This window comes from Ascaphus truei, chromosome 6, assembly GCF_040206685.1.
Source record: "Ascaphus truei isolate aAscTru1 chromosome 6, aAscTru1.hap1, whole genome shotgun sequence".
Classification (NCBI taxonomy): domain Eukaryota; kingdom Metazoa; phylum Chordata; class Amphibia; order Anura; family Ascaphidae; genus Ascaphus; species Ascaphus truei.
In genome coordinates, this window is record NC_134488.1 from 15,343,441 (window position 1) to 15,366,451 (window position 23,011).

General features: G+C 42.6%; 1 protein-coding gene across 1 annotated transcript in view; it reads left to right on the top strand.

The window, feature by feature from the left end:
* Nucleotides 1-23,011, top strand: part of LOC142498007 (uncharacterized) — a 139,509-nt gene that overhangs the window by 73,978 nt on the left and 42,520 nt on the right. Inside the window, exons 34-40 of the mRNA XM_075606516.1 lie at nucleotides 6,359-6,491; nucleotides 7,176-7,331; nucleotides 17,590-17,716; nucleotides 17,836-18,047; nucleotides 18,731-18,893; nucleotides 19,046-19,128; nucleotides 22,230-22,390. Of these exons, the coding sequence (XP_075462631.1) occupies nucleotides 6,359-6,491; nucleotides 7,176-7,331; nucleotides 17,590-17,716; nucleotides 17,836-18,047; nucleotides 18,731-18,893; nucleotides 19,046-19,128; nucleotides 22,230-22,390 (1,035 nt within the window). The remainder of the gene's footprint in view (nucleotides 1-6,358; nucleotides 6,492-7,175; nucleotides 7,332-17,589; nucleotides 17,717-17,835; nucleotides 18,048-18,730; nucleotides 18,894-19,045; nucleotides 19,129-22,229; nucleotides 22,391-23,011) is intronic.

A 23,011-nucleotide genomic window follows, 5' to 3' on the forward strand; every position in this document is an offset into this window, starting at 1 on the left:
AATGGCGGAATTTAGTGTTTAATGACTCATTGATACCTTATCACCAGTTTTAACTTTTGTTTATTTTCACACTATATATATATATATACACACAATGCGTCGTCGTTTCACAATTTTTCCATTAAACAATTGATTATTTTCTAGCCATTATATGGCTTTTAGTAGTGTCTGTCCTTCCACAATGATGAGAGCAGTTACTATATGGGATTGATGTCTAATGATTGCCTGATATGTTTGGGACGACTGAGCCCCACCATTATATGCTATTACATCGTGTGCAGGGAATAGTGTACTTGGGGAGATGACTGTTATCAGCCCTCTTTTGTGGCAGCCACACTGATTAAGGGACTGAAAGAAAGACATCTGATCGATATCTGGAGAGAGCTGCACCCAGGGGAAAAGGGATTTACCTTCTTCTCACACCCTCATGACAGTTACAGCAATATAGACTACTTCTTTGTATCAAACAGACTGGTCCCGCAGGTAGCATATGCTAAATTCCATGATATTTCATGGTCAGACCACACACCGATTGAACTCAGGTGCTCTCAATTTAGTCTGGACAGACCTGGAGCAAATTGGAAGTTAAATGAGGAAATCATAAAAATTCCAGAGATTAGTGAGTCTATAGGTGTAGAGCTAGAACATTTGTTTAAGACAAATCAAGATAGTGTAAACTCAAAGTTCATTTTGTGGGATGCACACAAAGCTACTTTACAAGGCACACTCATTAGTATTGTGGCAGGCCGTAAAAAGGAGAGAGAGGCAAAAATCTTAAAACTACAAGAGAAGCTGTCGGAGCTCTTGGATTTACATAAGAGCACTGGAAGGACAGATATTTTCAAAGAGCTGAAAGATATTAGAAAAGAGTTGAATTCGTTACTTACCTCCCAGGCTGAGAAATCGCTGAGTTGGTCAAGGAGGAAATGTTATGTGAAAGCGAACAAGCCAGATACCCTACTAGCAAACAAACTGACGAATAAACAATCCACGCTATCAAATTGAGATCAGGCACACTGACCTCTAACCCAAAATTAATTGTAGAGGAATTTAAAAAATACTATGAAGAGTTATACAATGATGAAAAGGTTGGCTGACTCAAATCTGCCTAGATTGAGCAGGGAGGAGGATGAAGCAGTGCTGCAAAAGGGACTTTTCAATGGAGTAGTTGATACAAGTGATTACACACTTGAAATCCTCCAAAGGCCCGGGCCCTTATGGTCTCTCAAATTTATACTACATAAAGTTTGTCAAACAATTAGCCCCCCATATGCTCCGTATATTCAATGCAGTGCTAGCAGGAGCTTCATTCCCGAACCAGATGCTTCAGTCGTCCATCTCGTTAATCTATGAAACAGAAATAACCCAACAAATTGTAAGAGCTTTAGGCCGATTTCACTAATCAATTCGGATATCAAAATCTTCTCTAAAATGAGTGGCCTTAACTGAGGGCCACGTTTGGAGCGTTTGGTTTCAGGGGTAGAATATTAACAACAATCATGGCACTGTATGGGAGTCTGGCAGCGAAAGTAGTCCATCAGAGTTACTCCTCAGGATTATTTGCAATTAAGAGTGGCACTAGACAAGGATGCCCATTGTCGCCTTTATTATTTGCCCTGTGTATGGAACCTCTGGCGGCACAGATTCGGTAAAATAAGGATATCACAGTTATCCAATTAAAGGATAAGCCACAAAGTGGCATAATATGCTGATAACATCTTCATTACTATATCTTACCCCTCACCTCCCTGCCTAATTTATTCAGCCTTCTGGACAAATTTAATAGGATCTCAGGTTTCAAAATGAATGAAACAAAATCCAAAGCATTAAACATAAACTTGACAAAAGAAATGGAGACATTTATATCCATCAACTTTAATTTCAATTGGCAACCTGAGTCCATTAAATATTTACAGGTCCAGATCCACGAACAACTTTAAATCCCTCTATCGGGCACATTTTCCTAAATTAATACAAACACTATGGGAGGATATTAGAAGATGGTCTACATACAGAATGTCTTGGATGGGTAGAGTATACTGTATAAAAATGAACCTCCTTCCTCGTATTTTATATCTATTTCAGACTCTCCCAGTCCCATTAAGAAATAAAGATATAGTTTCACTTCAGTCGTTAATATTTCAATTCATATGGGGGTACAAAAGACCAAGAGTTACGGGAATTATCTTAACAAGACCAACCTTGGTGGGGGTCTTGCGATACCTTGCTTGTTATCCTATTACAAGGCAGCCCAATTATGTCAAATCTCACAATGGTACACAGACCCGAGTCTTAAAAGGTGGCTGCATTGGAGAAAAAGTTTGTGCCTCACTGGAACTGCACAACCTGATTTGGACCCCAAAACGGATTCATAAATACATTAATGAGCCGCTGTCCTCGATGACCAACTCACTTGCAATCTGGAGAACAGCAGAGACTTTCTAATTTGGAGACAGAAGGGTTGTTTTCGACTCAAGGATCTGGAGGGTAGAAATAACATCAAGATACAAAGTTTTGTGGTATAAGCGCTTCAGCGCTGGATGCTCAAGATAATATATAAACAGAATAGAACATAAGTCAGGGCACAGGACACAAGGCTAGTGGTATATGAGATAATATAAATCTCTTGTGTAATGAAGTTCTGAAAAGGGACAACAACACCCTGAAGGAAAAGAGTAATGGGACTGAGACCACTCCTCAAAACCTCATTGGGATAGTCCCAGAACCGCTATAGCACATGAAAGCAATCTTGATATACTCACAAATGTATGAATGCCCCTGTCCTGTGTCCCTGGTAAGGCATTGTTCTGATGGTGAATGTAGATATGCAAAAATAGAGAGTACAGCGCACAGCCAAGAGAGTGGGTCCAAAATAGATATAAAAAGATTATTTTATTAGGTCCATTAAAAATAAAGGTATAACAGACATCCTCCGCATTTCGTGCGCGTTGCACTTTATCAAGGAGTCCTAACATCAAAACTTTTGAACAAATTAAGTCTGAAAAAGGTATTCCACATACAGAATTCTTTAGATACTTCCAGATCAGAGCATTTTATAATACATTTTCGCCCCGTCCCCAATTGACAAATTTTGAAAAACTCTGTATATTGGAGACAGAAACTAAGGGACTCATATCTCGACTATACGGAGAGGTGGTCTGTTTGGGGGTAGCATACTCAAGGAAACTGAGCTGTGTCACAATGGGAACAGGATTTGGGGAAATCTAGAGGAGGAGGAATGGGCGGAGATATTTATGGCAGAGGCTAAAAGCTCAATTTGTACGACGTTAAGGGAGAACGTGTATAAAGTATTAATGAGGTGGTACCTCACCCCGCTTAAATTATCCAAATTTATTCCAGGCTACTCTCCATTGTGTCCAAAGCAATGTGGAGGTGAAGCATATCTCTTACATATGCTGTGGTCTTGCCCCCGGATGCTGCTCTTATGGGAGCAAATTAGAGATTGATTACAGAGGATTTTAGGCTTCACAATCCCATTGGACCCCTGGCTGTACCTCCTGAACAGGATGGTCAAGGGGCTTTCCAGAATACAAAGTAAAATAGTGGCGCATCTCGCAACAGCGACGATGTTTGTGATCGCAGCACTATGGAAACAGACAGAAATCCCAAATATTTCTTCAATCAGAAATAGAATTTGGTATGTATGCCAGATGGAAAAATTTATGAGTTTGGTCAATGATACTGGCGCTGTATTATGTGGCTAGCACAAACAGACATTCCAGGAGTGGATGGTACTACAATCCTGCTGTTATAGTTCCCAAAACACGTTCTCCGCTGCCTTAAATGGGGTAGAAAACAAATGTTAGAGGCCTAGGGTAGGACGCGAGGTAAAGGACATTGGTGCTGGCCACGTAGGAGAGCCTAGAGACTCGGAAGATGAGAAGATCGGAGCAGAAGACAAAAAGGGAGAAGGACAAGAGGAGGACAGACGGACCCCCCACCCTTTTTGATATAGGTTCCAATTTTTCTTTTCTCTTACATGTGTTTATTGTTGTATAACATTTGTGTTTCATATGAATGCGAAGTTATGTCATGTTGTATGGTGGTAAACTTCAATAAAATTTGAGTTATAAAAAAAAAAATACTATTCATATCATTCTACTATTTATTAAAAATATGTGTTATCTTTTCTATCAAATTCCACTTTAATGCTAATAAGTACTTCATTATAATGTGATACTTTTTTATTTTTACTCACAATTAATATTATAAGACAAGCTTTCAAGAGTTTTCTCTCTTCCTCAGGTAAAGTAATTAATGCTACAGATGAAACTGTTGGTTCTGGCCCTCATGCCTTGCGGGTCCCGCATGACGTCCTCTCCGTAGTGGCGAGATCCCAGCAGTCAGACTTTATGGCCCATCGGATTAACACAGCGGGGGTCCCTGCGTTTTAATGGGACTCGTGCTGTGTAAATCCTACCGGGCTGCACCTGTCTGTAAGAGACGCGCAATAAGAGAGAGACTGAATCATTCACTCTACCTGTGCGCCTCTACATGGGGATTGAGGGGTTTTATTTTAATAAAATATTATTGTAGCAGGGGGTCTCCCGAGCTGAATCGAATTGACTTCGGGTCCGGAGACCCCTGCATCCCGAGTTACAGGCCCTGGTATGTGGTGCCGGTATCCCAGTGGGCCATGTTTAAATTCTCCTGCATCATGGCCCACGTGATCGGGAGATTTAAACAAAGCAGACGGATACCGGCACCCCATAACGGGGTCTGTAACTCGGGATGCAGGGGTCCCCGGACCTGAAATGTGATTCCGCTCCGGAGAACCCTTGCTACAATACTGTGTTATCAAAATAAAAACAGCTTCATTACCTTAGCGGCTAACCACTAAGGCAATGAAGGGGTTAAGCCAGACTGCTTGGTTTATTGGGGGTAGAGGGTGTTAGTATAGAGGTAGTTGCCCCAGGGTGGGTGATTAGGCCTACCGGGAAGGTTGCGGGAGGAGTGTACCCCTTCATTACCTTAGCGGTAGTAACCGCTATGGTAATTAAAGGGTTAACTCCTCACACTACACACCCGAAAAGCCTAATTAATAGCTAATTTGTCCATTAAAAAAATAAAACAAAACATGACCCAGCCAGCATATAGTAAATTAAAGTTGTATTTACCTCTGCCAGGATGAAGGATGTTCTCGTCGCCCTCATCCCCCTCTTCTTCCTCTTCTTCAGTAGGTACAAACTGTAAAATAAAAAAAAACTAGCTACCGGCCACTAACCCTTAATCATTTTAGCAGTGATTAACCACTAAAGTAATTAAGGGGTTAAACCCCCTTCCTCTACCCACCTGGGAGACCTAACAACCCTCCCCAGGACAACTATCCCCACCCCCAATAAACTAATTGATTGGCACAGTGGTACACCATGCCATGGTGGCATGGTTTGCCACTATGGCAGTAAATGGGCAAGCTACAAATAAAAAAACAAGCAACAAATAAAATACATTTCATTTTTTTTTTAAATGCCCATAAGCGAATTGATTGGCACAGTGGTACACCATGCCCATAATATGAGCATGGTTTGCCACTATGGCAGTAAATTGGTAACCTAAAAAAAACACAATTAAATAAAAATACAATCAATGTTTTTCTTACCTTTGCTGTATTCACCCTCCGAATCCGACTCCAGCAGCAACTTCCTGACCGACGACGCAATGCTCTGCCGCGAAGATCGGGGCCCTGATGGATTAACATTGTGGGGGTTTAAATCTGAAATCATGGACCCCCTGCAGCATGGTTGCGGCAGACACTATCCCCAGCGCCGTGGCTGTTTGCTTTTTTAACTGCGGCGCTGGGGACAGTAAGTCTTGCTACGTCTGTAACTGTAATAGAATATCATTAACAAATAATGTAATACTCTTTCAGCCCACCAGATGGAGCATTTGAATTGTTAATAAGTTAAACAATGCAATAGTTTCAAATGATTTACACAACTTCTGAATAGCTCAGAAAGAGGAGAAACAAGTGAATTAGTGTCCCTCATTGTTATAGCCTTGCACAACCAGTTCCCTTAATACCTCCTGAAGCTGATATTGCATTGGAAGGAGGCATATACAAGCAAGATTGTGTTGTGTAATTTGATGCCACCTGGCCACATTTTTGTATATTGTAGCTTAGCAAACTACAATATTGTAGCTACCAAACTAGCCACTAGCTTTTGTAGGAACAAGGAGGTCAATGTTGACATATTAGTTATGATTTGGTCCTGATAGAATACTGTAGTATTCTGTGTGGGAAGGATATTTTCTTAACACAAATGGCTTAATGTTTGGGGGAGTTACACCCCTTTGTGACAACACATTTGTGATGATCTTGTACCTCTGAACTTTGCAGGAGGTGCTAAACGTTCTTGGCCCAGATGACCATGTGTGGAGCAGTGAACAGGTTCACCTTGTGCAGTTTGGTCCAAATGGAGTGTTTGGAGTAATACTGTCCAGCACACACGTAATCGAGGCGTTTCTAACAGGTGAAAACGTGTATGGGTGTTATTATATGGATATTGATTCATCTTGATTGTTAACCTGATACATTTTGTAACCTTGTTATATTTTATTAGTTAAACAAGTTACTAATTACTTGCCTAATTCCTTTGCTTATGTGAGTGTAATTAGGCTCACTATCACCTGCTATTGGCCTCTCCTGCTAGCACTAGTTTTAAAACCCCTACCTTCTCCTTCCACACTCATCTCTGTAATGGGCCCTCGTTAAATGCAATTAGATGTGAATAAAACCAAAATTCTGCTTTAAATTAATTTTTGATATTCTACACACATCATACAGTATAATTATACCATGTGTTCATTAGTTAGTAGAGGGAGGCAGGAAATTGTTGATTGAGAAATCCATTTGATAAAAAAAAATCTCTGTTGCTGATATACTTCATAAAATATATATTAGTGATACCTATAGATCAGGGGTAGCAAACTCCAGTACTCAACAGCTACTAACGAATCAGGTTTTCAAGATATCCCTGCTTCAGCACAGGGGGCTCAGTCTTCGACTGATTGAGCCACCTGTGCTGAAACATGGATATCCTGGAAATCTGACCTGTTGGTAGCTCTTGAGGACTGGAGTTGGCCACTCCTGCTATAGGAAGTAACTTATTGTATTTATGTAACTTGTTACTAGACCATTAATGTTGTACTTCCAGGAGATTCTTGGCCAGTTCCAACACCCAGAAAACAGCGCAATGTGGAGCCAGTGTTCACATCGACAAACCTTGGAACACTGCCCAGAATCCCAAACCCAGTTTTATGTCTGAAACGAGGAGACGTGGCGTTATTTCAATTGAGTATTAATCCTAATGGTGGGTTTTGTGTGCCTGTTCACAATTTGCACATGGTGTCTATGTATGTATTAATGTTTGTAGCACTGTATACTAACACTATTGGGTGCATGTCAATGAAAGAAAATGACTTTTTGGTGATTTTTAATTTTTTTATAAATCAGCTTTAGCTTGTTATTAGTTATTTTACATTTAGAGCAGGCAGTTAGTGAGGGAAGTTTAAGTAAGCAGAGATTTATAACACAAAGGAAGTGTTAAAAAAGAGTTAGTTGCCCGGGGGAGGGTGTAAAGGCCCTCTGGGGGGCGGGGGGGGGGGTGGTGCTAGGAACTCATGACTAGCTGATGACTACTAAGGGGTTAATATATATTTTTAATGAGTAATTGTCACGGTAGCCACAGGGTTATAATATACACCAAATCATCTGGGTTGAATTGAATATGACTGTGATATAATAAAGAGATTTTAGTCCTTAAAAGACAGGTAGACACACAATGTTGGACAAATAACAATGGAAATATATATACTGACTTGGGAAGGGGACAATGAAATAGCCCAGGATTCAGGCTAGCAGTTCATCAGGCATCAGGTTACAAATGAAGACAGTGGGCATAGAGCTTGCAATCGCTTATATGGGATTTGGGCTCTATACTCTAACATTGGGTCTCAGGTATTGGTTAACAATTATCTCGACCCAATTATCTCTTGCTAGCTCACGTGGGAAGCAAGGTAGTACCTGCCCACAGGGGTTGGGCACTCTTTTAGTCAGGGGCCCATTTCCCTAGCCCCACTCTAAAAAGTTGGCGTCTTCAAGTCTGCCAGATGGGGATCTGGACAGGGAAACTCTGACTATAAGTGTGAATTATGGCACTTAACATAAACAGTCATGTCCTGCTCTATCTCCACCCTGGGGGGATGAGCCTTTGATCAGTGGTTTCCCTGTAAACACACTGCTGCCCCGTGGCCCTTCATACCTTATGGACAAGTAACTTTCGCGGGCTTTACAGTAGGCAGGAAATACAGTACACCTACAACATTTTATGCATGTTAAAATATTCCGTTTGGTTGGGCCGAGCAGGCTAAAAATTGCCATGCCCTCATGCCTGAGGGGTGTTGCAGGGTACATGCAACTACACACGTGGGTTTCTTGACAAGGCTTATTTATTTAGCCTTAAAAGATATACAGCACACAAAACAAAAATAGCTTTTCTTCAGCAGACAAAACAAATAACTTCTCTTCAGCATGGTAAACATAATAGTTCATAACACATGTACTTTGCAAAACAGACCTCAAATCAAGCTGTTCTCTCTCCAGATTTTTCAGGGTATTTCCCTGCTTCAGACAGTATACAAAAAGACAGACCTTATAGCAGTAACCTAGTTCAGTATTCCACTCCTGTCTCCTGACCAGCTAGGCAGCATGTGTCTACAGCCTGGGGTTTTTAACACACCTTGATTAGGCAGCTGGGATCCAACTAATTGTACTGAGGTTCCCAGCTGAAGTTAGCCTCGTCACTGCTGCACTGCAGACTAAACATATGTCTGCCAGGCATATAGCTGGTGGCTTTTATTTACCCTGTCACATTCCTCCCCTGTTAGTGTGTGGCTGGGGCTACGCACGGCTGAAGCCCGACCATCCCTCCCAACTCTAGAAAAGAAGTCAGCATTTGCGTTCTCTTTTCCTGGCCTGTGCTGAATCTCAAATGAGAAGGGTTGGAGGGCCATATACCACCTAGTCAATCTTGCATTGGAATCCTTCATACTATTTAACCACTTTAGTGGAGCATGGTCCGTCACCAAAGTAAAATGGACTCCTGCCAGGTAATGCCTCAAAGCCTCGATTGCCCACTTTACTGCGAGGTACTCCTTCTCAATCACTGAGTAGTTTTTTTCCCTCTGGAACAATTTCCTACTCAGGAAAAGGATAGGGTGTTCAACTCCCTCAAACTGTTGTGACAACACTGCCCTTAGCCCTATCTCTGATGCATCTGTTTGTACTACTAAAGGGCTGTTGAAGTCTTTGCTTCTGAGGACGGGACCCTCTGATAGACACCTTTTAATGTCCTCAAAGGCTCTCTGACACTCCCTTGACCATACCACATGTGTAGGGGCACACTTTTTTGTGAGGTCCGTTAAAGGGACTGCCACTTCCGCATAGTTGGGGATGAACCGCCGGTAGTACCCTGCTAAACCCAGCAGAGAGCGTACCTGCGTTTTTGTTTGGGGGGTCGGAACTTCTTTCAGGGGAACTACCTTGTCGGCTAGTGGCCTTACTTTTCCACCTCCCACTGCATACCCTAAGTATTTGGTTTCCACCTTACCCAAGGCACATTTCTTAGGGTTGGCTGTGAGCCCTGCCTCTCTTAGAGATTTGAGGACCGCTTTCAGCCTATTTAGATGGGCCCGCCAGTGTTTACTATAAATGACAATGTCATCTAGGTAGGCTGCGGCATAAGTCCTATGGGGTCTCAGTACCTTATCCATGAGTCTCTGAAATGTGGTTGGGGCTCCATGCAGTCCAAATGGCATTGTCACAAACAGGTATAAACCCATGGGAGTGGCAAAGGCTGTTTTGCACTTGACTTTTCCTCTAAGGGTATTTGCCAGTAACCTTTTGTTAAGTCCAGCGTGGATATATATTCCGCATTACCAAGGGTGTCAATTAATTCGTCCACCCTTGGCATTGGATATGCGTCAAACTTGGATACAGCATTGACCTTTCAGAGGTCCACACAAAATCTTACCTTCCCATCGGGTTTAGAGACCATAACTAGTGGACTACACCACTCACTGCATGATTCCTCAATCACTCCTAAGTGTAACATTTCTTGTACCTCCTTCTCTACCAGGGCCCTACGACTTTCAGGCAACCTATAAGGACGGGAACGTACTTTTACCCCAGGTGCTGTCTCGATTGCATGTGAAATTAAGTTAGTTTGCCCTGGTTAATCAGAATAAACATCATGGAATTGTGTAATTATTGCTAACAAGTCCCCTTTTTGTTCAGAGGACAACTGTTTACCTATTGGGATTTTATCGTCACTCACGATGTTCTCCCGTGGAGGCTGAGGACCCAAGTCCGTTTCCTCCTCCACTGGGTGGATGAATAGAGACCGCTGCATCTTCCAGGGTTTCAGCAAGTTCACATGGTAAATTTGTTTACCCTTCCTGGACTCTGGTTGAGCGATCTCGTAATCCACATCACCCGTGCGGCGGAGTCCTTCGAATGGGCCCTGCCATTTGGCCAGGAGTTTACTCTCGCAACTGGGTAATAATAACATCACCTGGTCTCCCGGGTGAAACACTCTCATACGAGCATTCTGATTGTAATGTCTCTCCTGACTGTCCTGGGCTGATCTAAGATTCTCCCTAGCAAAATGGCCGACCACATCTAGGCGCTTCCTAAGGTCTAGTACATATTGCAGGGTATTCTTAGAAGGGCTCCTTTAGGAGGTCTAGGATACCCTGGGTTTGGCGGCCATAGAGCAGTTCAAATGGAGAGAATCCCGTGGAGGCCTGGGGAACTTCCCGCACTGCAAACAGCAGAAAAGGGAGAAGTTCATCCCAGGCTCTCTTCTCTGAATCTACACATTTCCTCAGCATCCCTTTTAGAGTTCGGTTAAATCTTTCCACCAATCCGTCAGTCTGTGGATGGTAGACCGATGTCCGAACAGACTTGACCTCTAGTAACTTTAAGACATCCTGCATCAGTTTAGCCATAAAATTTGTACCTTGGTCTGTCAACATAACCTGGGAAAGTCCAACCTGTGAGAACAGTTCCAACAACTTGTTGGCTACTTGCTTCGCCGTTGCTGTTCTCAGGGGGAACGCCTCAGGATATCTTGTTGCATAATCAACTATTACAAGAATATACCTGTGTCCTTTCGCAGAAGGTTCTAGAGGTCCTACCAAGTCTACCCCAATCCTCTCAAAGGGAACTGACACCAAGGGTAGAGGAACCAAAGGGGCTGGTGTTTGTCCCTTTGGACTAGTTAGCTGGCACTCCGGACATGCCGCACATAACTTAGCTATATCACTATGCATCCCTGGCCAATAGAATCGAGATGAAATACGGTCCAATGTTTTATCCCTGCCCAGGTGACCACCCCAAGGGACAGTATGGGCTAGAGTGAACACAGATTTAACAAACGCCTTGGGAACCAATATCTGTCTAGTGACCTCCCCTGTTTGTGCCTGCCTATTCACCTTAAACAGGATATCATTTGATAGGTCAAAATGGGGGAATACTATCACCCCCTGTGCATTCAAATTTTGCTCATCAATTTTTACCACCTTGTCATACTGTCTAGCAAGGACTGGGTCTTCCCTTTGCCTCTGGCGAAAATCAGGGAGGTATAGGTCTGGTAAATCTCCAGGGCCCATATCCCCCTCCCTCTGGCCATCCCCAGTCATCACTTGTGACTTCTGGCTATTAGAATGGTCACCTTGAGACCCAGATTTCTGCAACCAGTCCTGTTTGTCAGAGCTACTTTGCTTCCGAGTCTTTTGAACCCGGTGTCTACTGGGAAAAAGGTCTGCCGAGAAGGGAAACAGTTTGCCAGGGTTCTCCTGAGCCATAGAATAAGGCTCCTCATGAGAGACTGGAGCCATTAGGTCCGAAAAGAAAGGCCAGTCCCAGCCGAGCACAACAGGGGCAGGGAGCCAAGGAGCGACTTCTACTTCGAGGTAGGCCTCCTGGCCTTTTACCTGTAGCCGGATTTTGGCCGTCGGATACCGCTTTACATCGCTGTGTATACATTCTATACTTCATAGGGAGTCAAAAGAACACACGTTAGGCGGTAACAGTTTGGAAGACTAGAGTTTTCCCAGAGCCCGAATCTACAAGGGCCTGGACGTTTTTTTTCCTAACCTGGGCTGGAAGTAGCCAGGGCTTGTAATTTTCTCCAGTGAAGGCCGAGGCGACGGTCCTGCTGAAGGAACAATCCATCTGTGGACAGTCCACGTACCGGTGGCCTTGTTCTCCGCAGGCAGAACATGGAGAGGGTTCCCTTGAAGGAGGGGGCCGTGGATAGCGCTCCGTTGGACCGGATACTGGAGACCAGACATCTGGTGGGTCTTGTGGGCGACGTCCTCGGAAGTTCCTCTCATTTTGTGACAAGCCGACAACAGGAAGGAGATGAGGGTTTCAACGGAGAGCAGCATTTGGACTCCGCCCTTGCTGAACGACTGCTCCTTACGTTGGACTTGGCGGTTGCGCGTGGACAGGCCGTAGGTTCCCTGTTGATCCGAGCTCCCTCTTTGGGTGTCCGCAGGTGCCAATGGAGTCGGATCCGTCGGGTTCAGGACACTCGCCTGTTCCTCAGCCCCAAGGAAGTTCTACACAAGTCGGACCGCCAAAGCTAGGGTTTCAGCCGCGTGGCGTTTTACCCACAAGCGTGCGGAAGGGGGTATTATTTGTAGGAACTGTTCCAAAACCACCTGCTCAAGAATTGCCTCCTTAGTGCACTCCTCAGGTTGTATTCAGCGTGTACACAAGTCCAATAACCGCTGAGTGAGGACCCGGGGTCTCATCTTAGCGTTGTACTTCATGTTCCGGAACTGCTGCCGGTAGGTCTCTGGGGTCAGACCTAAGCGATCCAATATGGCGGCTTTCACTTGTTGGTAGTCCATTGCCTGATCTGCAGGGAGGCCCTGATATGAGGCCTGGGCTTCTCCTATGAGGAGCGGGGCCAAAGCAGTTGCCCAGCGATCTGCAGCCCAGCCCTGAGCTTCGGCACGGCAACCCTTTCAAATGTCAGTAAAAAAGCCTCTGGATCCTCGTTCGGAGCCATTTTCCTCAGGAGTATCGGGGGTTTGTTTGCAAGTTCTGGACTGGCAGACCCCTGGAATTGGGTCAGCAGCTTAGCCATCCGCTCCTCCTGTGCTGCATGCTGCTGGGCTGGGAGCTGGGTTTGCTGCTGCAATACTCTTTCATCTCTCTCTGCTTGTCATTGGGCCTGCTCCTGCATTAACAGTCCCTGCTGTTTGGTCTGCTCCTGCATTAACTGTCCCTGATGTCTGGTCTGCTCGCACAGAAACTCTTTAAAACATTCTTCCATTTTTCTCATCCTTGTGTGTGTGTGTGGCCCTTTAACTGCAGGAGCCTTTTGAAAATCCCAGCACTTCTGACACCATACAATATGTTGCAGGGTACATGCAACTACACACGTGGGTTTCTTGACAAGGCTTATTTATTTAGCCTTAAAGATATACAGCACACAAAACAAAAATAGCTTTTCTTCAGCAGACAAAACAAAAGAACTTCTCTTCAGCATGGTAAACACAACAGTTTATAACACAAGTACTTTGCAAAACAGACCTCAAATCAAGCTGTTCTCTCTCCAGAATTTCAAGGTATTTCCCTGCTTCAGACAATATACAAAAAGACAGACCTCATAGCAGTAACCTTGTTCAGTATTCCACTCCTGTCTCCTGACCAGCGAGGCAGCATGTGTCTACAGCCTGGGGTTTTTAACACACCTTGATTAGGCAGCTGGGATCCATCTAATTGTCCTGAGGTTCCCAGCTGAAGTTAACCTCGTCACTGCTGCACTGTAGACTAAACATATGTCTGCCAGGCATATAGCTGGTGGCTTTTATTTACCCTGTCACAAGGGGACTCTCCATGGTGGCCAATTTTCAGCTCGTTGCGACCCACCGAACCGGAGACAACAATATTGGGGTTTAAAACCTCTTGTTAACCAAATCACATTTAAAACCAAGGGTAAGACCTTATACTCGTGAGTGGAGTACCTCAGGGATCGGTACTGGGACCCCTGCTTTTTAACTTGTTTATTAATGACCTTGAGGTTTGGATAGAGAGCAAAGTCTCCATCTTTGCTGATGATACTAAATTGTGTAAGGTAATAGAATCAGAGCAGGGTGTAATTTCTCTTCAGAAGGACTTGGAGAGACTGGAAACGTTGGCAGGTAAATGGCAAATGAGGTTTAATACAGATAAATGTAAGGTTATGCATTTGGGATGCAAGAATAAAAAGGCGACTTACAAATGAAATGGAGATATATTGGTGGAATCCTTGATGGAGAAGGATTTAGGAGTGCTTGTAGACTGCAGGCTTTGCAATAGTGCCCAATGTCATGCAGTAGCTGCCAAGGCATACAAGATCTTATCTTGCATCAAACGGGCAATGGATGGAAGGGAAGTAAACATAATTATGCTCCTTTACAAAGCACTAGTAAGACCACACCTTGAATATGGAGTACAATTTTGGGCACCAATCCTAAGAAAATACATTATGGAACTAGAGAGAGTGCAGAGAAGAGCCACCAAATTAATAAAGGGGATGGACAATCTAACTCATGAGGAGAGGCTAGCTAAATTAGATTAATTTACATTAGAAAAGAGGTGTCTAAGAGGGAATATGATAACTATTTACAAATATATTCGGGGACAATACAAGGAGCTTTCAAAAGAACTATTCATCCCACGGGCAGTACTAAGGACTCGGGCCATCCCTTAAGGTTGGAGGAAAGGAAATTTCACCAGCAACAAAGGAAAGGGTTCTTTACAGTAAGGGCAGTTAAAATGTGGAATTCATTACCCATGGAGACTGTGATGGCAGATACAATAGATTTGTTCAAAAAAAGGTTGGACATCTTTTTAGAAGGGAAAGGTATACAGGGATATACCAAATAAGTATACATGGGAAGGATGTTGATCCAGGGATTAATCCGATTGCCAATTCTTGGAGTCAGGAAGGAATTATTTTTTCCCCTTAATGGGGTTTTTTGTTTGCCTTCCTCTGGATCAATAAGTAAGTATAGATATAGGATAAAGTATCTGTTGTCTAAATTTAGCATAGGTTGAACTTGATGGACCTATGTCTTTTTTCAACCTCATCTACTATGTAACTATGTAAAACCAAGGGGAATACATTTTGTGCTGAAGCAGGGGAATGCATACAAATCATTACACATAGAATACATTTTGTGCTGAAGCACATTATTACACATAATTACATTAACCCCTCACCTCCTGGATGGTTGTAGGGGTTGCCAGCTGGGGAGTAACCCCTTTATTACCGGGCTAGCAATCCCCCCGTCACAGTAATATGTTATGTTTTATCACCTATTCTAGGTTGGTTTAGGTAATCTAGCCTATGTATATAATGGCCATTATATACATCAGCAAAATAGGCTTAACGCCAGACTCGGGTAGGTGATAAAACTATTCTGTACTTTGTGGGGCCAGCCAGGTATCGATAAAAATCAGAGATTGATGACTGGCATTAAAATGAGTAAATCTGTGGTATTTACTCATTTTGGTGCAAGTCTTGCTATTTTTAGTGCCCTCTGTAAAAAAATGGTATTTTTCAGTGGTAACAAGTGCACGTTAAAAATGATGCTCTTTTTTTTCCTGATCATAGCACACATTTGCTATATCCCCATTTGATGACTCTAGGCCGCAGACCCTTTAATCACTATGTTTACTTGATGTTGCTCTTTGGTTCTCTGCTCACTTAGGTAACATGGAGTTCCGAAGCTGTACACAACTTTACGCATAAAACAGAATATGTATTTTGCTTATGCTCAGCATTAAAGGAAATAAACTGACATGTCATCCTTTTATTCCACTTATGGTAATAAGAAGACAATTGTGTTGCCTGCATTCTTTCCCACACATTTCAAATGAAAAACAGCCCACAAGCTTTGCATTGGTATCTAAATCTATCTACAATACATTAACATTTTATCTTTATGGGTGCACATATTTTCTTTGTACTACAGAGTTACAGTAAAAGACTTTGGTTAATGACTGATGGTCGAAATTAGATGATTGATTTTCACGTTATAATGTAAGCTACGAAATGATTTTCAGCAATCTGTAATATACAAATATCCAAAATAAATTAGTCTTAAAGATTGAAAGGATATATGATGGTTAAAACAATATGAGTACAACATTACGGTACATGCACAGTAAAGCTACTAACACAATAAAACACCCTTGTCCCATACACTCTGTTTCCATTGCCATAATCTTTCTTTCATCTTTGTCACACATTCACTGGCTTTGTCCCTCTTATCAAACGGATGTACATGTAGCACGATGGTAAGTTGCATAGTCGGCACGGTATCCACCAAGGGTACGGTCCTGGTACTCACCTGCAGCGCCGCTTTATACATTAGGCCGGCTAGGCACAGTGCCCTGGGCATGCGAACCTTTTAGGGCCTACAATATTTCACTTGAAAAAATACTTAAACAAAAAAAATCACAAAAAGAGAAGACAGCTCATTTTAATTTAAAATGCCTTTGAAGCATCGATACCGTTAAATATCGAAACAAAAGTACCGATGCCAAATATTGCTAGTATCGAAAGAAACAAGAAAAGGATGAGATTAGCATAAAAATGAGTAAAAATATCAGACAAACAGGCCTCTAGAAATAAAAGTGCCTAGTGCCGACGAAGGTCTTAAACCGGCCCTGCTCGCGGAATTCCCTGGACCAGACTAATGGCCGCTCAGTATTAACACAGCCGCCGGGGTTCCTGCTTCTGAATGGGACTCCCGCTTTTTGAATCCTACCAGGCTGCATCAGTCTGTCGATTGAATCAATCCCTCTCTCTGCGCACCTCTAACAGGAGATCGCGCAGCATTTTATTTTCATAGTAATAACCGCTAAGGTAATGAAGGAGTTGGCCCTTCCCACAACCTTCCCGGTAGGCCTAACCACCTACCTTGGGCAACTACCCCCTTCCTGCACCCCATACCGGAGCCTGTAACTCGGGAAGCAGAGGGTCCCCGGGCTGAAATGAATGCGATTCAGCTCAGGAAACACCCTGCTACAATACTGTGTTATTAAAATAACAGTATTGTAGCACAGAGAGAGGGATTGATCCTATCTACTCTTACTGCGCGTCTCTTACAGACTGATGCAGCACGGCAGGATTCACTCGATGGGAGTCATATTCAGAAGCAGTGACCCACGCGGTCTTAATCCTGATGGGCTATTCCCCATGACAAGCATTGTGCCGCGAACGCTCGGCTTTTGGTCCGCGGTTCACCAGCACATGTGTTGAGGCAGGTGATAGATACAAGATGCTGCATCTGTAAGCTTCCTCACTGTCCATATAGTCTTTCTGTCTCTATAGCGCTGCCACAAAACATCTCACTGAATCCCATGTCCGTTTTTCTCTCTATGAGCCCTCTTGTTTCTTTTTCATCCATTGTGGAATCTTTCTTAACGCTGTTAGGTGAGAGAATAAATAATTCACAGTTTCTTTTTTTTTATGCCACGATGTACATTTATTTATACTGCAGAGAGGGCTTCCAGTCATTTCCCGGTGTATCAAAAACAGCACCTGTATAACAGCAACCCGCACTGGGATTTTGGTGCTTTCCGAAGACTGGGTCACCTTATTAGGGAAACCAACATAAATATCTCCAGGTACTGTCATTAATTACTGTGATCAATAATGAGACATGTGGCATTTGGAATTATTGTCAACATGACCTCTACAGGTGTATGCAGTTAACACGTAAACTGTGTATTTTTTATTTTTTTAGGTTTGCTCATATTTTTTGGGACCCTGGCACATATGTTTTCATAGACAACGGGATTAAGGATCGCTCACTCATTGTGACTGTAAAAGAGACCAATGTTGACTGTGACCCTGTTGCGTCTCCTATGCAGCCTTCATCCCCATATCAGCTGGTCAGACATGGGATAGTCAAGCATCACAAACTAAATCTAGCACCAAACTGGGTGGCCATCATTGGTAACTATCAAAGTTTCCCTCACTAAGTAATAAAAATATTTAAAATAATAATATATATATATAGTATATCAATATTTTTCAGACAAGTCAGTATATATAGTACTAGCTGAAAGTACCCAGTGTTGCTCGGGAATTCTAAGAAACCAAAAAATACTGAAATGTATAAATGGATAATTCAATTTTTTAGTTTATTAATGAAAACAAATGTATGTATTTTTAATGTAAGTATTTTTCTAATGCTGTTGGGTAAACTATATTTTAGTTTTTTCCATAATGCACAAAAACATACAATTTTTTTCACTTCCCGCTCTGGACATAAAGTTGACCAATGTGCAAAACATGGATTTTCTAAACTCAGTCCAGCTACTTAGAAACCTGGCGAATTTGGTTAAATTCAGGGCAGTTTTGAAAGGTTCAATTCGCCATCTTGGTTCAAAATGGTGTCAAACTATATCCAAACAAAAAAAAAACCTACTGCTTGATCTCAGGAACCGTCATGCAAAAATTGGCTACGATATCTTAAAAGGTGTCGAAATGCATAGCGAACAGACAAACAACTTTCCAAAATATATAGTAGATATGTCAGGAATGTACCAGGGTTCTGTGTGCTTCTGCACTGGTCACAAAAACGGCTGGTTTCTTAATTTATATATTTTTTTTATATTATTTTATGCACTTTTTAGGAGTTCTGCTTCTGCTATTCTTCGTGATGATTGTCCTCGTGGTTTTAACTGTGGTGCTGAGACCCTCACTGTATAATCCTAATCCCATGAGAAACTGGAAGCCCAAGTGGAGGAGCCTCGGAGAGCCATATATCCCTCCAGAACATATCCTCACAAAAGACAGGTTATTTGTTTTGTGTATCGTGTAGCACGCATGTACCATTAATCTATTATGTGGTTTAACTAAACATATATTATCCTACCAGAATGTGATGCATGGGTTTGGGAAACAGGAAACGATTTTAACCCTCTGTGGCTTCTCTTTCTCATACTTAGCCTTCAGTTCTATGAAACTCTTGGCTGTCGTGGTTCTGGAGAAGTTGTCGATATTGGCAAAGGGGAAGTTATCTATGGATCAGGTATATATTTTAATTGGAGGGTCTATATTATTTTCCTTTATGATCATTATAAAGATGCTAATAAAGTCATTTAGAACTTTTTTAACATCAATTTATTAACAAATGTTTTCCATTTTTGCTCTTTTTGCTTCAATGACTGACCCGATAAGATATGTGTCTGTGAATGCCTTTCTGTTTGCTCTGCAAACATCTTCCCAACTGATTTAAGAAAGTGTTTGCAAATCTTTACATTCTGATGGCGGTTACATGAAATAAACATACATACTGTATAGCGTTTTCCAGTGCCATCAACAGTTTGCAACTTTCACTAAACTTACGTGAAAATTGCCATTCATAAAAGAGCTAGTCATATCAGCATCCATTCCAGTTTGCATTGCTGAGGAAGAATCTGATAGTCCTCTCACAAGCACTATAACAGGGGGAGTATAGTGCCCACTCCGAGGTTGAGGCCCGTCGTTCGGGATCCTCCTTCTAACTGTCATGGACAAACTCCATATCAGTCACATGCCAAGGAGGGGTGGGGACTGTACTTTCTTGTGCTCCATATAGTTCCCTTCCGCACTTTGTTTCTAGATATTAATATTCCAAGCAGACAGTTACATTGGGATTCCTTGATGGGCAGCAATTATATGCAATAGCTGGCAATGTAATAATTTGCCTTAGGCTAGTACACCCACAATTGCCATCCCCAAACACCACTACAGCATCACTACCAACTTCAATAGGCAAAAGGCGTGCTCCTGTGCTGTATTTATGGTCTCTGGCAGGGATATTTATTTTTACCAGCATACACAGTGTATAATTCATTTGTTGCTTATGCTTGGTGAATTTTTGTAACAAAATTCTCGGTATTGAGAATATCAGTTACTCACCAGTTTTATTATCATACACACGTGTTTTAAGCATCTCGACTGAAATCGTTTCAGGGAGCAATAGGAGAATATATTCTAGGCACATATTTAAATTGGAATGTTTCCATTTGAGCATCTCTTGCTAACATGATATGAGTATTGGTGATTTGGTAGATGGCGCTTCACCAGTAAGTGCTCTATTGTATAAGAACAATATATTCAGAGTATAGTCCCAATGTCCATAATAACTGTATGATAACAGAGATCTAGTGGTGCCCACCTGGCTACCACAGAGTAAAAAATTAGGGTAAGAACCCTCTGGTGATGCTCTCACTATGCAAGGAAGTCCATAAATAATACAAGACATATGTCCATAATCATAGAAAAAACGGTATGTTATACAAAGGAATGATGCGTTGTTGTTGGAGTCCAGTGGGTATGCCGATGGTGTGTGTGTGCCTGAATACCCCCACCTCACCTGTATGAAGCCGTTGGAAGAGTCTCACCACGCCGATGGAACACACCCCCCCACACTCGATGATGTATAATGGGGTAAAAACCTCCTCAGCCGTGCGTGCGGTAACCTGGTAAGTAGGGACTGGCAGATGGAAGTGGAGACCTGCAAGCAGAGTCTCCCGCCGTCTTACCGGGTGCCAGATGGATGTCCTCCGGAATGCCGGGCCGTGGCTGTCGGTGGGGTAGGTGATGGCTGCTGGCAAAGAAGACAGGCAGAACGATCCACTCCTCCGTGAGATGTCCATCAGCAGTATTGCTTCCCGGTGCAGGTGAGGGGAACGGTTATCGGCTACACACTGGCTGATCCCCAGGGTCTCCGCAGCTAGGAGAGGAAATCCTCGTGGTGTTCACAGCTGCTCCGCAATTGAAATACCGTGGCGTGCTGCGATACTAGGGTAGGAAATCAAAAACGTAGAAGGGGAGTAGAGCACTGCCAAAAAATTGATAATCAAAAAAAGGGCCAGTTGCAAAATATTTATTTATTAGGCATATAAGCCAAAAAAAAAGGGACAAACACACTAACGTTTAAAAACTCTGACGCGTTTCCCGCCGTGGAGGCGCTTTATCAAAGAGTACTTAGGCTCTAATCACGTCGGATTATATAATGGTCAGAGGTAAGTATACGCCCAGAATTAGGTAAAAGTTAATGGGCGCTCCTCTAATTTGCATGAGGATTTAGCTGATTGCATATACCATTAACTTTTACCTAATTGTGGGCGTATACTTACCTCTGACCATTATATAATCCGACGTGATTAGAGCCTAAGTACTCTTTGATAAAGCGCCTCCACGGCGGGAAACGCGTCAGAGTTTTTAAACGTTAGTGTGTTTGTCCCTTTTTTTTTTCCGCTTATATGCCTAATAAATAAATATTTTGCAACTGGCCCTTTTTTTGATTATCAATTTTTTGGCAGTGCTCTACTCCCCTTCTACGTTTTTGATTTCCTACCACAGAGATTGGTCACCTGGTAAGTGATTACCTACCCATATGGTTTAGATCAATAAAACAGCAGGCACTGAAAAGGTAAGTACAGAGGGGCTGTTTCCCTTTACCTGACAGTGAAATCCAGACAGGGAAAAACTCTGCAGCGGGCAATCCTCAATGGTAGAGATCAGGATATGTAGAAGTAAAGGAGCACAGCATCCACATCAGTGGATCAAAAATAGATACAGTAGTGCAACTCCATATATAGTATGAGTGTGAGAGCGAGAAGGAGGAGAAATAGAGGGAAGGAGAGAGGGATGAGAGAGAGGAAGAAATAGGGGAGGGTGCAGGGAGAAATGAGTGAGGGAGGGAGTTAGAGAGTTAGTGGAGATGGGGATAGAGGGAGGGGTGACAGAAAGAGAGAAGGTGAGAAAAAGAGAGGTGGTGAGGGAGAAGTGAGAAAGAGGGGTGTGAGAAAGAGGTGGTGGCGGGGGGGGGGGGGGGGTGTAAGGAGGGTGGGTAGATGCAGAGCCACAGACAGTGGGGGCCCAAGTGGAAACTCTAGACCTGAGCTCCTGGAAAGCTGTCGACAGCCCAGCCGGGTCCTCACTTAAAGATAACAATCTGTGAGTCTTGATAAATAATTTCTTACATTTGCTGAAAGATAGGACAATATTTGTATTATATGGTTTAGTATAAATCATTATATGTCTGGTATAGATGATCTATGTAGACCTCTGTGTATTCAGGAACTTCACTAGTATGCTTCTGAATATTCTTTTATTTTGAACTAATTGCTGTTATTCTAGACCGCCGGAACTCAGTACGAGACTTAGAGGATTTCAACGTGCGAACATTGTTTGATAAACTTGAGGATCAAAATCTTCACTTAACCTCCCAGCTAGGAAGACACAGAAATGACACACTTTCCTTTTATAAGGCGTTTATCCAAAGGATCCAAGTGCTTAAGGTGGGTCTAAGCTTTTCAGAACTTGCAGGGTGGTGACTCCCTGGTCCATATGCTAATTAAACTGTACGATTTCTTGTGCCTCCACTTCTGTCGTCTACTTTTATCCTAGATTATTATTCAGCCTCTTAAAAGCAGTGGACCAGTGCAGCTTTCCAGATTACCTATCCCATATACCTAAAATTACTGTAGCAGTAAAACAAATAGAAAAGCAACCGTTGCAACTCCCCATAAAAAAATATACTTTATTACATGACAAATAGGGCAAATATGGCCTGGTACGTGAACATCCGTGATATTTTGGCACATCTCTAGATAAATGTAATTACTAGATGTTTTAGCCAGTTATGGAGGAAGAGTAAGACTGAGAACCACTGAAGGCCAAGAAGCAAAGCCACTTGTTTATAAATAGTTTAAACACACAGCAATAAACTAGAACTAATGAAGTCGCTAGAATATTGTTTCTAGTCAAAGCTAGATTCCATAATATGATTCTAATCCAGGTGTCACGTATATTAAAAATGACGCACAATTCCAACAACATATGTACTGTAAAACTCATTCAATATTCAAACAAATGAATATTTACACAATTCAAGGATGAGAACGGTACATGGTTAAATT